The sequence below is a fragment of the Gobio gobio genome (genome assembly GCF_949357685.1).
Source record: "Gobio gobio genome assembly, chromosome: 14".
NCBI classification, from domain to species: Eukaryota; Metazoa; Chordata; class Actinopteri; order Cypriniformes; family Gobionidae; genus Gobio; species Gobio gobio.
This window is the reverse complement of record NC_137107.1, coordinates 19,242,852-19,261,527: the sequence shown is the minus strand read 5'-3', so window position 1 is coordinate 19,261,527 and position 18,676 is coordinate 19,242,852. Positions and strand designations below refer to the sequence as shown.

Genomic DNA, 18,676 nt, shown 5'->3' with positions numbered 1-18,676 from the left:
TTCTCCATGTGCTTCGAAAGGGAGGGGCGTTTGCAATTCGCAACCTTACCGCTAGATGCCGCTAAAATTTACAGTGCACCTTTAACTACTTTATATCAAAACCTTTTCTAATCTTGATAAAACATATCGTCGGAAAGGTCTGAGTCTCAAGGTTCTATACATTTTGTGATAGAAGTGATATTTGGACAGAAATGTATTAATTTGTTACAGGAGAGTGGATTGTGGATGACACCCGGTGGATATTTTTGGTACAGTGCCTAAACAAAATCTCATAGGAACTTCACTTTTTGGGACATCGCCTTCAAATTTGGCACACCACTTGGTTAGATATATTGCGTTTTTATTTGATAAAAACTAATAATTTTAGAGTAATTTTTCATACATTAATTTTTTGAAGTGCAATGATCTGCTGAGTGTCATCTTTAAAACAACTATATTGCAAAGCATTCTTCAATTACAACCATTTTGGATAGTGCGCTTTCACATCTATTCTCACAGTCAATGGGTTAACTCACACTAAAGTTAAGTGCATATGCATTTCATGTTTTTATACTTGATAAATCCGGCTTTATGGCTCATATATACTACGATATAGGAGCTCATACTTGGGAAGGAAAGAACTCAATTATTTACGATTGAGAGAATAAATAAACGTTCCTCGGAAGCCAGATGGATCATTGATGCATGCATTTTAGCATTCTTTTTCTAATAATCAAGTAAACCTAAGGTGCTTCAGTCAAGTAAATGTTCATCTTGAAATATTAATAACAATGTAAATGACCATCTATCAGAGGGCAGAAGGCATGTAGAAGATTCTGTACAAGTTTTTCAGCAGTTTTGTTAATTTAGAGAGCTTAAAAATGCATGCATCAAATATGATACATATTTGTGACTTACATATAAGTGACTCACCCTGGTGTCGACACTGGAGGGAGCCACAGGACAAGACATTTGAGAGATTCCCTACGGTGCCAAATCAGAGACCATCATAGAAAAGCACTTTTTTTTGGTTCATTATAACATTTTGAAACACATTTGGTTTCAATATAGAGGCACTAATCACCTCTTTGAAGTGTAGTATTACCAATTCATTAAAATTATAGGGTCTTATCCATCTACGTTTAAAGACAGATGAACCAAGAATCCTAATTTCATGAATATCATATAACATAACTATCCACTAATAAAAGTGAGGCCTTCTCTCCTACTGACCGCTAAAAGGCTGGACACCTACAACACCATTAAAAAGTCACAAAGACAGTTTTTTGATGAAATCGTTTAATGTTAAACAAAATCTGAGTACAATAAAATCAAAAAAATTAAATCTGAAAAGAAACTATAATGAAAGAGGCGCTCGATCTTCTGTTTCTCTTTACATTTGCATAAACTAAGAAGTGTTTACTGAATTCACACGTCTAGAACAATGCATTTAAGCACATGATCTCTCTGTATAATGTTAAGAATTAAAATAAGACACTAAACCCCTATGGAATAAATCTAAATAGTAATAAAATAAAGATTTGGTCATTTGGAACATAATGCCTCAGTGTCTGATGGAGGACCTCTTGTTTGTTTATGTGTAAAGCAGCATATGGGAAAATGGACAAAACCAAAAAAAAAAAAAAAAGGGACAAGTAAACTTCATTTGGGATTCACAATGCCTTCATCAATTCCATAAATGTAACACTGACCCGCAACAATGCTTGAAACTGTAAAATCGACATGCATAAAAAAGGATAATGGATATGACTGTTATTATGAGGCATTACAAATACCAATTCAAGTAGTTACTAGAAATGTGTAACACCACTCCTGCTACCACCAAAGCACTTGTATGTGCGGCTTCAGACGACAAATGTTTCTCGAACTCGGCTGGAAGAGACCCCTAAAAATCATTCAAGAATGTAATGGCTTACGCTTTTCATGTAACAGTTTATGATTCATCAAGTACAGTTAATATCCTTCATACAAATTTGTATTATTTAAAAAGGTGGCCATTTTCACCGGCAGGCACACTTCAAATTTCGCTCAGGCAGCTTGCTACACGAAAAAGTACTGAAACTATATCTACAGATATAGTCTGTAACAAAAACAAAAAACATGTTGACTGTGTTCATCTAAATAACAGATGTTGGAGTGATAACGGAATATAAGGAGTGACGGTATACCAGACAAACTGTAACAATTCAAATTCGGAAACAAAAACGATAGTAAATATTAAGGACCTGTGGTAATTTGTCCCGTCTTATACCATCTGAGAAGTGAGTAAAATAAATTATTTTTTGCACACCGAGATATTTACAAAGTCAACCCTTTTACGGCCTTTAAATCACAGCATGAGTGATGCAAAATATGAGGTAATTTCTGAAATCAGATGGATTTGAAATGGTGAACAGGGCGAAAAAATGAGTGAGGTTTCTTTTATGAAAGTGGAAAAATGTACCAAACTGCACACAGCCATCTTTTTTTTTCCTTTTAAAAGTGCACATTATTATATCCACTCTTTGATGATCAACCTCACATGAAAGAAAAGCAGATTTGTGTGTGTGTTTTATTTCTCTGTATCTGTTGATGTATCGGGGCAAATGATTGAAAAGTTGTGACACTGGCTAGTTTTGTCAGTTTTGTCCATTTTACTGGATGCAGCTCCTTCTTTTGAGAAGGTGTATTTGGACCGTTAACCCTCTTGTAGTGGATCACCCTTCATTTCCCAAAGTTGCCAAAGTTTGCAAAGGCATCTTGTTTCGGCTGCACCATGGCGGGGCTCATGCCCTGGCCAATACTCATGCTGGGCATGCCAAGGGCACCTTGTAGGCCTACTCCAGCGGGCACCATATTCATGCCCATTAGTCCTTGATTGACAGGAATTCCTCCAATACCTACAGAGCCCATTCCCATGGTGCCTGTTGCCATAGTGGGAGGCATTCCCATGCCCATGGTCCCTCCAGCCATCATGGGGTTCACTCCTGCGGGCTGGGCATTGAGTGCCATTCCGGCAAAATTCTGGGTGACCATGTTCAAGGGTGGCTGAACACCTAAAAAAGAGAAACATTATAAATTACAGTCCTTGTCAAATAAAAAATGCATGCAAATGCTAAAGAATGTGAAGTATTTCTACTTCGTTACTATACTTTCTGAGCTTCTGCAAGAACCAATGAGGTTCATTTTTGTGTTATGCAGCACATTTGAGCTTCTGCAAGAACCAATGAGGTTCATTCTTGTGTTTTATGCAGCACATTTGAGCTTCAGCAAGAACCAATGAGGTTCATTCTTGTGTGTTACGCAGCACATTTGAGCTTCAGCAAGAACCAATGAGGTTCATTCTCGTGTGTTATGCAGCACGTTTGAGCTTCTGCAAGAACCAATGAGGTTCATTCTTGTGTTTTATGCAGCACATTTGAGCTTCTGCAAGAACCAATGAGGTTCATTCTTGTGTTACGCAGCACATTTGAGCTTCTGCAAGAACCAATGAGGTTCATTCTCGTGTGTTATGCAGCACGTTTGAGCTTCTGCCAGAACCAATGAGGTTCATTCTCGTGTGTTATGCAGCACGTTTGAGCTTCTGCCAGAACCAATGAGGTTCATTCTCGTGTGTTATGCAGCACGTTTGAGCTTCTGCCAGAACCAATGAGGTTCATTCTCGTGTGTTATGCAGCACGTTTGAGCTTCTGCAAGAACCAATGAGGTTCATTCTCGTGTGTTATGCAGCACATTTGAGCTTCTGCAAGAACCAATGAGGTTCATTCTCGTGTGTTATGCAGCACATTTGAGCTTCTGCAAGAACCAATGAGGTTCATTCTCGTGTGTTATGCAGCACATTTGAGCTTCTGCAAGAACCAATGAGGTTCATTTTTGTGTTATGCAGCACGTTTGAGCTTCTGCAAGAACCAATGAGGTTCATTTTTTGTGTTATGCAGCACGTTTGAGCTTCTGCCAGAACCAATGAGGTTCATTCTCGTGTGTTATGCAGCACGTTTGAGCTTCTGCAAGAACCAATGAGGTTCATTTTTGTGTTATGCAGCACATTTGAGCTTCTGCAAGAACCAATGAGGTTCATTTTTGTGTTATGCAGCACGTTTGAGCTTCTGCAAGAACCAATGAGGTTCATTCTCGTGTGTTATGCAGCACGTTTGAGCTTCAGTAAGAACCAATGAGGTTCATTCTCGTGTGTTATGCAGCACGTTTGAGCTTCTGCAAGAACCAATGAGGTTCATTCTCGTGTGTTATGCAGCACATTTGAGCTTCTGCAAGAACCAATGAGGTTCATTTTTGTGTTATGCAGCACGTTTGAGCTTCTGCAAGAACCAATGAGGTTCATTTTTGTGTTATGCAGCACGTTTGAGCTTCTGCCAGAACCAATGAGGTTCATTCTCGTGTGTTATGCAGCACGTTTGAGCTTCTGCAAGAACCAATGAGGTTCATTCTCGTGTGTTATGCAGCACATTTGAGCTTCTGCAAGAACCAATGAGGTTCATTCTCGTGTGTTATGCAGCACGTTTGAGCTTCTGCAAGAACCAATGAGGTTCATTCTCGTGTGTTATGCAGCACATTTGAGCTTCTGCAAGAACCAATGAGGTTCATTTTTGTGTTATGCAGCACATTTGAGCTTCTGCAAGAACCAATGAGGTTCATTCTTGTGTTTTATGCAGCACATTTGAGCTTCAGTAAGAACCAATGAGGTTCATTCTCGTGTGTTATGCAGCACGTTTGAGCTTCTGCAAGAACCAATGAGGTTCATTCTTGTGTTTTATGCAGCACATTTGAGCTTCAGTAAGAACCAATGAGGTTCATTCTCGTGTGTTATGCAGCACGTTTGAGCTTCAGTAAGAACCAATGAGGTTCATTCTTGTGTTATGCAGCACATTTGAGCTTCAGCAAGAACCAATGAGGTTCATTCTCGTGTGTTATGCAGCACGTTTGAGCTTTAGTAAGAACCAATGAGGTTCATTCTTGTGTTATGCAGCACATTTGAGCTTCTGCAAGAACCAATGAGGTTCATTCTCGTGTGTTATGCAGCACGTTTGAGCTTCTGCAAGAACCAATGAGGTTCATTTTTGTGTTACGCAGCACATTTGAGCTTCTGCAAGAACCAATGAGGTTCATTCTCGTGTGTTATGCAGCACGTTTGAGCTTCTGCAAGAACCAATGAGGTTCATTTTTGTGTTATGCAGCACATTTGAGCTTCTGCAAGAACCAATGAGTTTCATTCTCGTGTGTTATGCAGCACGTTTGAGCTTCAGCAAGAACCAATGAGGTTCATTCTCGTGTTATGCAGCACATTTGAGCTTCTGCAAGAACCAATGAGGTTCATTCTCGTGTGTTATGCAGCACGTTTGAGCTTCAGTAAGAACCAATGAGGTTCATTCTTGTGTTATGCAGCACATTTGAGCTTCAGCAAGAACCAATGAGGTTCATTCTCGTGTGTTATGCAGCACGTTTGAGCTTTAGTAAGAACCAATGAGGTTCATTCTTGTGTTATGCAGCACATTTGAGCTTCTGCAAGAACCAATGAGGTTCATTCTCGTGTGTTATGCAGCACGTTTGAGCTTCTGCAAGAACCAATGAGGTTCATTTTTGTGTTACGCAGCACATTTGAGCTTCTGCAAGAACCAATGAGGTTCATTCTCGTGTGTTATGCAGCACGTTTGAGCTTCTGCAAGAACCAATGAGGTTCATTTTTGTGTTATGCAGCACATTTGAGCTTCTGCAAGAACCAATGAGGTTCATTCTCGTGTGTTATGCAGCACGTTTGAGCTTCAGCAAGAACCAATGAGGTTCATTCTTGTGTTATGCAGCACATTTGAGCTTCTGCAAGAACCAATGAGGTTCATTCTCGTGTGTTACGCAGCACATTTGAGCTTCTGCAAGAACCAATGAGGTTCATTTTTGTGTTATGCAGCACGTTTGAGCTTCTGCAAGAACCAATGAGGTTCATTTTTGTGTTACGCAGCACATTTGAGCTTCTGCAAGAACCAATGAGGTTCATTCTCGTGTGTTATGCAGCACGTTTGAGCTTCTGCAAGAACCAATGAGGTTAATTTTTGTGTTATGCAGCACATTTGAGCTTCTGCAAGAACCAATGAGGTTCATTCTCGTGTGTTATGCAGCACGTTTGAGCTTCAGCAAGAACCAATGAGGTTCATTCTTGTGTTATGCAGCACATTTGAGCTTCTGCAAGAACCAATGAGGTTCATTCTCGTGTGTTACGCAGCACGTTTGAGCTTCTGCAAGAACCAATGAGGTTCATTCTCGTGTGTTATGCAGCACGTTTGAGCTTCTGCAAGAACCAATGAGGTTCATTCTTGTGTTTTATGCAGCACATTTGAGCTTCTGCAAGAACCAATGAGGTTCATTCTCGTGTGTTATGCAGCACATTTGAGCTTCTGCAAGAACCAATGAGGTTCATTCTCGTGTGTTATGCAGCACGTTTGAGCTTCTGCAAGAACCAATGAGGTTCATTCTTGTGTTACGCAGCACATTTGAGCTTCAGCAAGAACCAATGAGGTTCATTCTTGTGTGTTATGCAGCACGTTTGCGCTTCAGCAAGAACCAATGAGGTTCATTCTCGTACGTTAGCCTGCACAAAAGGTTTGTTCTTGCGCGTCAAGCAGGTTCGGTTGAGCTTCTGTTTATGTTCGCTGAACAATGTTTATATGTGAATAAAAGACTAAATTCAATCATTTCGCCCCATGTGACATCTGTATGTTGCATCTTTATACAATTTGTTGCCTCATTTATTCACATTTAGTTTTGTCCCATTTTTTAAATATATGAAAAGAAATGAAAAGGATATTATTCCACTTGTTTGAATACACTGGAATTATCAGTTAAATTGATATTTTAGTATATTAAAGATTAATGTTTTGATAGAGTACAATAAGTGTTGGTATTAAAATTAAAAAAGTTTGTCTATTTGCAATACATACTAAATGTATGCACTAATCTTAGTGCTCACTAGTGACTAGTGCTGGCTAGAATAAATACTTGGTTAATCAATCAGTACTTTTTACTTTTAATACTCAAGTACAACTGAAAACTTACACTTACACTTTTACGAGAGTAATATATTAATAGGGTATATGTACTTTTACAAGTGCTTAATTTGTGCACTTCGTCCACTACTGCAATTAGCAGGATTATTGATGATTGCCTCAAAGAACAAGCTACTATCAACTCAAAGCAAGACTATCTGATTTGAGTCAAAGATATTTGTCAACGTAGGGTCAAGTATATATATATATATATAAAAAAAAAATGTCAATAGGATTTCTCACCTTGCTGTATCATGGTATTGAGTGTGGGCTGTGTGGGCTTGGGAGGATTCAGGCCTGCAGACAGGAAATCCAGGCTGATGTTGACACTTGGGTCTGACCAGGTGGCAGGCATTGATACATTCCCCCCAGACTTCTGTAGTCCCATCTGCTGGGCCAATAACGAACCCCCTATTGTCTGACAAAGAAAGAGCAGCAAGTAAATTACAGTAATTTATAGCTTTTGATTACAGTGGAATATTTTTTTCCTGATACACTGAGCATTAAACTATTTAAACTAATATCACAGCAGTTTTTAAATTATTATTTTATATGTTGATTTACAAAGATTTAGTTTGATAAATAATATTTATATTGACTATTGCAGCATTTTATTTATATAAACATTTCAGGTGATATCTTTTCTTATACAACGTTAATCCACTGTGGGAAGATAATGACTACAAAGCTCAATGAAGGAAAAAATTGGATCAGCATCATGTATCCATTTAACTCAACCCAGGTCTGAACGCCAAACTGATTCACCATGTTTTACTCTGTTCCAGACCTGCCAACATTGGGAATATATTTTGTTCCGTTCACTTCACTTTTGCTCAAGGTCATTTTCCCAACTCACCACCATATCTTTAAGTTATTCAACATATAAATCAGCTGTGAAGAAAATCATATATTCTTGAGACAGGCATGTGAAGTCACCAGGTTTGAAAAAAAGAGACAAATTTGTGAAGAAAAATGTTAAATGTCAGCTTTAAAATGCAGATTTACAGTTGATTTTAGCATGAGGATATACAGAAAACTTACCCTCTATTATAGATTTAACTATTATATATATAAGAATTTAATGATGATAATATTAATAATCAGGGCTCGACATTGAGCCTGTTCACATGCTTGTCCTTCGGACAAGTAAATCTGTCATACACTTGTCTGAGTAAAAAATTAGCTTGTCCGGATATATATATATATATTTTTGTAAATATAATCTATTCTGAAGCAATATTCTCACCAGTGTTCAATCAGCTTTGACATATTTGAATATGCATATTTGTGATATTTTTACCTTTTTATAAAAGGCATTTTTCCATAATCGTATTAAATATAGGCTATGCTTCAGCTTTCATTTTATATTTTTAAATTTGATCTATAAATTAAATTAGAATAAGACAAATTATTTACACTGAAAAATTACAACTGCATTAAATGATGTTATGAGATTATTTTAAATATTTTTGAATATACAAATAAGAAATGTTGAAAAGATGAAATTAAACCACCAGTAGTTATTGTACAGTATGTTATTGTACAGAACAACAGTAAAATGGCTGTTAAAACCACAGAGCTTTTATTTTAGCAGAAAACTAGAGGGATAATTAATAATTAACTATTTTTAACCGTGTATATTAACTGAGTTTCTTTGTATGAGCAGCGCTCATTTGTTTTCGATTTTCGAGAGGCTGCGCTTTGGTGATTCCCTAGTTAGTTTTTGTTTTGTCGTTTTAACCAGGATACTTGTCCGTCGGGCAAGTAAAATTATTTTTCACTTACCCCTTCAAAAAATCCACTTGTCCCGGACAAGCGGACAAGCGTTAATGTCGAGCCCTGATAATGTAATATTAAAGACTCTGGAATAGTCTCCCACTCCATGTGAGGTCAGCTCCTTCAATTGCCGTTTTTAATTCTAACGTATTTATTTTCTTTAGCATTTGAATAAGTAGTGTTTGCTTGGGTGTATGCAACATTAAATGTTGATTTTAATGTTTTCATTTTCTGTAGAGCACTTTGGGGCAACGGCTGTTGTTTGAAAATGTGCTATATAAATAAAGTTGCGTGCTTGCTTGTAATAATGTTATTGTACAGAACAACAGTAAAATGGCTGTTAAAACCACAGAGCTTTTATTTTAGCAGAAAACTAGAGGGAGACCTTAAAGACACAAAGCAGAAGTAGTGACAGATCTTCCGCTTTGTGCATGTAAAAAATGTACTTTTAAATTTACAACAAAATATCGGAGTTACTTTTTAACTAAGTTACTATAAAGTTACTTTATTTCCCCTATGTATTGACTGACAGCTCTCCTGTCCCCATGTTGAGGGAAAAAGTGATTAAGGTGCAGAGGTGTTGTGTGCGCTGTGTGAACATGATGGTTCTTAAAGTTCTAGACTAAATGTGAGCAGGCATTTACTCCAAAAACAGATTCACTATTCCTCAAAACGAATAAAAACTGAAAATGCAAACCTGCAATAATTAATGTTACACAAATATACTTTATGCATTTCATCTCAGTTTATTAACCAATGTTTTTGCTGTTGACCTTCGATGATCTAATTCAACCACTCTAATGAGCAAAAATCACTTGAGATAAATATCACATTTGTGTTTCATTTTTATGTTTTTATTGCCTAAGTAAGAATGTTCTCCTGTGTCCTATTCTTCTGCCATTTAGAATCAAGGGGGTAATCCAGCACCCGGAAAGCGTACCTTCCATAGGGGCAGCCATTGCTAACCAAGCCAGCACCAGCTGTTAGCATTCCATTGACTCCCATTCATTTTGGCGTCACTTTGACAGCGAATAACTTTACATCTGAGGCATTTAAAGACTCCATTTGACCATTGTTTATTTCTAAAGAAACACAACAATGTATTAAAGGCTCCATTACCTTGTATCTGACACTATCACCCCGTAGAAGCCATTTTTATAACAAAAAAATAGGCTAACGATTGCGTCATAACCATGCGACTCTCTGTCGCACAGTAGAGAAATTACCGTATAGACCCAAGGAGAAGCTCACCAAAATCTTTTACTGTCTATGAGGCAATCGGGGGGACGTGGAGGCATAAAGTCCGATAAAGTCAAGGGAGAAGCATGAGGAGAAGCCCATAGAGAGCCAAAAGCAACGGGACAAAATATTTCAACAATGTGAATCAGATTTCACTTTGCACAACTACTAGAAGACTTGCCACTGTCAGACAGGTTGCTCACATCACATCTACGTCGTCAAGCTCCGTCTGAGGCTGCGCAGTACGCTCAGCCATCAGGAAGTGAGTGCTTCAACTTGACTTCACTTTTCCCCGTCAAAGCCTATGGGGTCGCTTTGTCCATTTCTTTTACTGTCTATGTTTAGAATGGGTCAGCAGCACAACTGAAAGGTTTGTTTGAGCTGCGCCCTCAACTGTACAGGCGTGAATTTGCATTTCCTTCAGTCTGAGGCTTGTTCATTTCACTTTTGGTGTGAAAGGGTCTTTACATTTGACAAAAATATAACTTTTTGGGGATATTTTATTTTAAAACAAACATGCAAGCCCAGCCCAGGTGAGGAAAAGTTACGCAAAAGTAATTAACATTAAAAGTAACTAAGTAATGCAATAGACCCTTTTTGCGCCAACATCACAATTACATCACAGCGTTAGCTGGAGGCAAAACAAAGGAAAAACTGGAGGCGGCCAATACAAACCAGCACAGAGTCAGAGCTCAAAATGTCATCATCTTGTGTTTTTGGGTGCCAGAATCGACGGAGTACAGGCTCCAAATTGAAATTTTACCGCATGCCTGCTGCTACTGCCAGACAAAAAAACGATGACAGCTGTGGTTAAACGCAATAAAACGAGCGGACTGGAGTGAGTGTGCCAAGAACATCGAATCGTACGACACAAAACTCATCTGTTAAATCTTTGTATTTTAAGTCTTATACGTGTCCATTTAGCACATAGTTATAGGCATCTAACGATCTAAACTATGTGCATTCATGTTTTCATAATGAAGTAAACTGAGAAATTTAGATTTTTAATGTGATTTTTACAATTTCTTTTGCTATTTTAAACAAACCTGTATATAATAACATTACTAATTTCGGCAAATACATTTTAAAAATGCCCTATATCCCCTTAAAACTGCAAAACTGTAGCATAAAAACATTAGGCTATTAAAAAAGCAGTATGTGTTTATAAAAAACTGACATGATTTTTTTTATAAAATCACACAGGGTACCCAGAACAGCTGCTTGCATAAAGTTTAAGGTAAAAATAAGCATTTGCCTATTCCGCCTATGGCGCAGGCCGGCCCTGGATGCCAGGCCACTCAACCGGAGGTGACCTTACATATTCAGATAAAATTACTCCAGTCATTATTTATAAACAAGCTCACCTTAAAGAAAACTTGCTGGCTAGCGTTAGTGAAGCGATCAGGGAAATCGTTCTGCCTCCAGCTAAGCTCCACCCACAAAAAAAACGTCACAATGTTTACTAACTGAAAAAGGGTCTAGAAGTTACTTTTTAGGGAGTAACAATATTGTAATGCATTAATTTTTATTAGTAACTTTCCCCAACACTGTGCATGTGTCATCAGAGGGAAGTCTGTCGTTTTCACTAGAAGGTCTAAAGACATTTGGATTAAATTTTATCAGGTCAAAAAATAAATAAATAAAAATAAAATTAATTAAAAATTTAAAAAAAATTATTTTGTTCAAAGTAAAGCACGGTGCGATTTATAATAATAATACGATTATACTCAGTACGATTTATAATAGTACTTTACAGTTGTTGCTTGTCATTCTGTACGAACATGATCCCCGCTGTAAGCCATGTCACACTATAGGGTCTCAGTTGTCATTAAAGTCAGACACACAAAATGGTGAGCTGCATTTACATGTGGGATTGAAATGGTGGCTAGAAAACTTTTTTTCTTGATCGTTTACACTCATCTTCTTCTTCTACTTCTTCCAGCGTCCGTGCAGTTGAGTTCTGTTGACAACTATGCCTCGCTCTGATTGGTTGTAGGTCTATCCAATTGAGTGCAGAGGCATTTTCGCCCCATAATCACAGCCCAATCGAGCAGTATCAGACTCATATTCTGACTAGAATCGGAGTATGACGACGTCAGGCTATAGGATCAGAGGATTCCTATAGGATTTGACGACCAAATATCATACAGTGTGCACCTGGCTTAAGATCTATAATACGCATTTAGAAAATAGATAGTGTGAATTTGCTGAGGCTGAGAAGTCTTTCTGATAAAGTGAACTGGCACTTCGGGTCTCTCTGTTTACCTGTGATCTGGACAGAGGTGTGGTTGCATTCTGCGGGGACATGTTGAAGGTCATGCTTTGGGATGCGCTGAGGCTGCTGTTGTTGGTGGCCATCAGGTCAAAGAGGTCAGCGGAAGGTGGTTGAGCGGATGTGGCCACGGGGGCGGCCGGAGCAGGTACGTCACTGAACAGGTCTGGGATGACAGATTGAGCAGTGGCAGCAGGAGGACTGGTGGAGGAGAAGGCGTTCCAGTCACCAAACTCACCGTTACCAGTAGACAGCGAACCTGAGGAGACAGTGAACCATTAAACACACACACACATAGAAACAAGTCTTCAAATGTTTGGGGTCAGTAAGATTTTTTTCTACAAAGAAATTAATACTTTTATTCAGCAAGGATGCAATAATCAGAAGTGACTTTTCAAAAGACAAAAAAAAAAAAAAAAAAAAAGCTTTTCTCTGAACTTTCTAACCAAAGAATTAAAAGAAAAACGATTTAAGCTAAAATATTAGGAAGCACCCACTTTCAACTGTGATTATAAAGAAATGTTTCTTGAACAACAAATCAGAATGATTTATGTACGATCCTGTGACACTGAAGACTACTGCAAATTCATTACATTACATTTTAAAATATTGTAAAATAGAAAAGTTATTTTAAATTGTAATATAATCTATTTTATATATATTTTTTAATAAATGAAGCCGTGTGTGTATATATGTTTTACATACACAGTGTACACACACACACACACACACACACACATATTTATGTAAAACATATACATTTATACAGGGAGTGCAGAATTATTAGGCACGTTGATTTTCGGATCATATTTTTTTTCCAGGCACATTTGACCAATTCCAAACCACAGTAATCCTAATAACTACTATTGATTTAGTATTTAATAATGTATAAGTGATATATAATTGTTCATGAAGGCTGGAAATGAAAATCACCTTATATTCAGGTGTGCAGAATTATTAGGCATGTTTTCTTTTACAGATAAATTGAGCCAAAAAAGAGATTTAACTCAGACTGAAAAGTCAAAAAGTATTAAATGCCCATGAGAAGGATGCAATACTAATGCAATACTAGACATTGCAGTTAAGGCGTGACCATTGGACAGTGAAATGCTCGTTGGGTCAGCAGGATCTGACAAAAACATGTGGCGGAGAAAAGACACCTGTTAACTGCAAAAGAATTAAGAATTAAGGTGAAGAATTAAGGGTGAAACCATCAGGAACCCTTTAGTCTCCAGCGCCACCATTTTCCAAAGCTGCAACCTACCTGGAGTCTCCAGAAGTGCAAGGTGTCAGGATCTCAGAGACTTCAGTTAGGTAAAGAATCCTAAAAAATGACCCCCAATAGATAAGAATCACAAGCTGAAGTGTTGTAAAATACATGAAGAAGGTTTTTTTATAGGCTTTATGGACAGATAGGTTGAGAGTGACTCTTGAAGGACCAGCACCACATCCTCTAGTACCACTGTTTGAAGAATTCATCTTCCAGAATCTGGCAGTACGTTTTGGGAGTTCATTTTTAGTCCATCTCTGCAAAACAGACTTCAGGATGGACTAAAATGAACTCCCAAAACGTACTGCCAGATTCTGCCTTTAAAACTGCCTTTAAAAAAGCAGGCTTCATGTATTTTACAACACTTCAGCTTATGATTCTTATCTAGTGGGGGTAATTTTTTAGGATTCTTTACCTAACTGAAGTCTCTGAGATCCTGACACCTTGCACTTCTGGAGACTCCAGGTAGGTTGCAGCTTTGGAAAATGGTGGCGCTGGAGACTAAAGGGTTCCTGATGGTTTCACCCTTAATTCTTCACCTTAATTCTTAATTCTTTTGCAGTTAACAGGTGTCTTTTCTTCACCACCTGTTTTTGTCAGATCCTGCTGACCCAACGAGCATTTCACTGTCCAATGGTCATGCCTTAACTGCAATGTCTAGTATTGCATTAGTATTGCATCCTTCTCATGGGCATTTAATACTTTTTGACTTTTCAGTCTGAGTTAAATCTCTTTTTTGGCTCAATTTATCTGTAAAAGAAAACATGCCTAATAATTCTGCACACCTGAATATAAGGTGATTTTCATTTCCAGCCTTCATGAACAATTATATATCACTTATACATTATTAAATACTAAATCAATAGTAGTTATTAGGATTACTGTGGTTTGGAATTGGTCAAATGTGCCTGGAAAAAAAATATGATCCGAAAATCAACGTGCCTAATAATTCTGCACTCCCTGTATATATATATATATAACACACATATATATATATATATATATATATATATATATATTATATTATACATATGTGTTTTACATATATACTGTATATATGTATTTTAATTAGTTAAAATTATAAAATGCCACTAAAATTCAATATATGAGGGCAAATGGGTTGTTGTCTTATATTTATATCATATCATATAGTTTAGCAATATCACACAAACAAGAGTGCTGTTTTCCCGGCCCATATATGCAGGACTGCAAATGTGATATCGATTTTATACAACAGTCCAATAAACAAGTTAATATTGTGTTACATTTGAGTCACAATATTGCCTGTTTTTACTCAATTTCACCAATAAAAATAGTTCCAATCAAAGTCACAGCCGAACCATCTCCGAGCAACACTAATCAGGGTTACCAAATCAGCTGTTTGAATGAATCGTTTGAATGCCACCACCTACTGGTGATTTTGGTTTCATATTTAGAGTATAATTTAATTTTTCATTCATATTCATGCCACCTCTGAGCTGCATTAAAACTGTCTGTGTAAATATACCTAAATGCAGTGTTCTGTGTAACGCATTACAAGCAATGCGAGTTACGTAACACATTACTTTTTTTTTTTTTTTTTTACAAGTAACTAGTAAAGTAACGCAATACTTTTAAATTTCCAAAATATCCAAGTTACTTTTTCAAATAAGAAATGCAATTTACTTTGTTTTTCCATTTATTGAATGACAGCTCTCCTGTCTCCATGTTGAGATAAAACAAGTCCAGATGTGTTTTGTTCGCGTTGTTAACTCATCTCACTTGCACAAAAACAGATTCAGTATTCCTCAAGATGAATAAAAACAGTTAAATGCGAACTCAGAATATTACACAAACCTGCAATAATGAAATAATGTTAAATAACACAAATATACTTTATGCATTTAATCTCAATTTATGAGCCAATGTCTTTTCTGCTGACCTTCGATGATCCAATTCAACCACAATAATTCACAAAAACGACAACTGTTTTTATTGCTGAAGAAAGAGTGTTGAACTTTCTTCTCCTGCATCCTATTCTTCTGCGGTCCAGAACCGCAGCACTTTTAATAGAACAAACAAGCAAGCCCAGCCCAGATTAGAAAAAGTACCGCAAAATTGACAAAGCATCACTTTCCATAAAAGGTAAGTAAATAATGCAATTAGTTACTTTTTTAGGGAGTAACCCAATATTGTAATCCATTATTTTCTATTTTAAGTAACTGGGAAAACCGTAGTCATCTTGAATTGAATTAAACTGTTCCTGCCATTTGAAATCATATCAGAACAGAACACCATATTTATGCTCACATAAACGTTTATTATTGATTTGTGTTAATTCTCCTACTTGCATGGTTATTGGTTCACTGTTGTGTGGCATGAGACTTATAACTGGATCCTCACACATGCACACACTGCTCTTAAGGAGTGAGTCTCTGTCAGGGGAGATGGGGCATGGATGATGGGAGCTGACGTGTGTCTGTGCTCATAATACTCAGCAGGTAGCTGCTCCATCTGGACCCCTCAGTCATTCATCAATATTTCACTGCGTCGTGTGTTGCTACTCCAATCATATTTCAGACAAGCCAACAGAATTGTCATTCTACTGCCCACCAGCAAAGTGCCACTCGCTCTGCATTGAGGCGAGGCCCAGAGAGGGAAGAGAATGATGGGAAAAGTCAACCCAAGCCCACCTATCTCTCTCTCTCTCTGTAAAGTGGGACACGTTGATCTGCTATAATAACTTGCTAAATGCTCAAATTGTGCGGATATTAGATTCAAAATCTTTTTATCTAAGCACACCTGTACCTGTGACTGGTTTGAGTGTTCAGATTACGCAGTTTTTTTCCATGAAAACTTGACATTAACAGATCATCTATTGTCATCAGATGAGGCCAAAAGATCATTTTGGTCCCCGTGCAGGTGTGCATGTGATCTTATACGATGTGCAGTTGGATCAAAAATACCAGCAGGTGAGGAAAAGTCGGCAAAGCCACCAATGAGATCTGAGCTTCCAACTGTAAACAATCAAGGTGACGCATAGTCTATAGAAAGCAATTATATACAATATTAGTGAGAACAAAAACAGAATACCTACACTCCCGTTTCAAAAGTTGGGGGTCAGCAAGATTTATTAAATGTTTTTGAAAGATGTTATTTGATTTTAAAAAATACAGTAAAAACTGCACTAGTGATTTTTTTTGTTTGTTTTAATTAGGGCAGTTTAAATTAATGCGTTAACGCAAGCAATACATTTTTTCAGTTTAGCGTGTTCATATTTAACGCAGCATCCATTTTTTCCATCATCCTTTGGCTAGCGTTACATTATATAAATCACACTCTTATTCATGCAAATGCATTTAAAGCATTCAAACGCGATAAGACACAAAAGAGAATTCAGTGCGGTACTGGCGCGCATCTGTAAATCTCCTGTCTGTGCGAAACACACTCGTGCGCACAGAAAGCTGCTTCAGACAGCGATTGAACCAAGGCTGCCGCACTCGTGTTAACCCCTAGGAGTCTGAGCTGTTTTGGGGCCCTTTAGAAGTTGACATGCTCTTACATGTGTGCTTTTTTCAGTTGCTTATAAACATATTACTGGCAAATTCCTGATCACGGTCTTCAGCACAAACTGGGCTACCATAATATGTGAGCAACATGTATGTACATGCTTGTATTTTTGAGAGAAAAATGTTCATGCATGATTTTTGAAAAAACAAAAATTGCTTTAAAATGAAGGCCTCAAAACATACAATAGATATGTGTCCACAAGACTTTTGAATAATGGGTGTTGTTGCCAAGAGTTTTTGCTTCAAACTGATGTGAGAATCATTGAGCCTACTCATTCACATAAAACAATACACTGATTTAAAATGTGTAAGACAGTTTTTCTTCACAAAGCCAGTATGCGAGGAGGCGTGATAGCTGATGAATAATGATGGTTATCACCTGAGAGGTCAAAAGAACATACTAGCTTGCATAATGAGCTGCATAATGAATGAGCTTCATACCTGACTGAGAGCAAAAAAATGCTCTTCTTATTTACAGGGTATCTGCAGGTTTCACCAAGTCAAATTTAAGACTTTTTAAGACCTTTTTAAGACCATTATGAATTAAATTTAAGACCTATATAACGCAATAAAAAAAAAACGTACAATAGGAAATGCAGAATCACAAAATGACTTGCAAAGCAAATTCATTTATTAAAATTGAACAAAGTATTAGTAAACTTGCGCTTCCTCATAGCTCAATCCCATCAGGATTAATATACAAACACACTAGCAGTCAAAAGTTTGACAACGGTAAGACTTTTTAATGTTTTTACAGAAGTCTCTTCTGCTCACCAATGCTGCATTTATGTTATTAAAAATACAAAAAATCTGTAATATTGTGACAGTTCTGTTGTGACTTTTCTCTATGTGAATATATAATAAAGTGTCATTTATTCATGTGATCAAAGCTGAATTTATCATCATTACTCCAGTCTTCAGTGTCACACGACCCTTTACTAATCATTCTCATATGAGGATTTGATGATCAACAAACATTTATGATTATTATCAGTGTTGAAAACAGTTGTGTAAAACTTTTTTTTGGGTTCTTTGATGAATAGAAAGTTCTAAATAACAGCATTTATCTGAAATAGAAAGTAAAAAAAAAGGTTTTTGAAGGACTATGTGACTCTAAAGTCTGGAGTAATGATGCTAAAAATTCAGCTTTGAATCACAGAAATAAACTGCATATTCAAATATAAAAAAAAAAGAGTGAGAGTGTGAGTGTGTGTGTGTCTGCATATATATATATCTCTTTGATGTGTCTGTGGTACAATCCAAAAGAGCCTCGCGCCAATAACATGAAAGCTGATTGGCTGCAATATAAGATGCATGCTGGTCTCATTTGTAGTTGTAAAACAGCGAACTATAGTTGGACTAGCGAAAGAACGAACTACAACACACACACACACACACACACACACACACACACACACTAAAGCGCTGCCGGAGCATTTCAATGAGCAAGAGGTAGCGTTACATGGACGTAGGAAAATTAAGACCCGTTTAAAATTATTTAAGACCTAGAACTCAATACTTCAGCGAATTTAAGACTTTT

At 37.2% G+C, this 18,676-nt stretch overlaps 1 protein-coding gene across 1 annotated transcript in view; it reads right to left on the bottom strand.

Annotated features, from left to right (window-relative positions):
• Window positions 1–1,266: 1,266 nt before the first annotated feature.
• The window catches only part of clint1b (clathrin interactor 1b), a 61,947-nt gene continuing 44,537 nt past the window's right edge, over window positions 1,267–18,676 (bottom strand). Inside the window, exons 9-11 of the mRNA XM_079835972.1 lie at window positions 12,312–12,577; window positions 7,275–7,449; window positions 1,267–3,035 (exon numbers count right to left, since the gene is read on the bottom strand). Coding sequence (XP_079692098.1) covers window positions 2,704–3,035; window positions 7,275–7,449; window positions 12,312–12,577 — 773 coding nt within the window. The 3' untranslated portion in view covers window positions 1,267–2,703. The remainder of the gene's footprint in view (window positions 3,036–7,274; window positions 7,450–12,311; window positions 12,578–18,676) is intronic.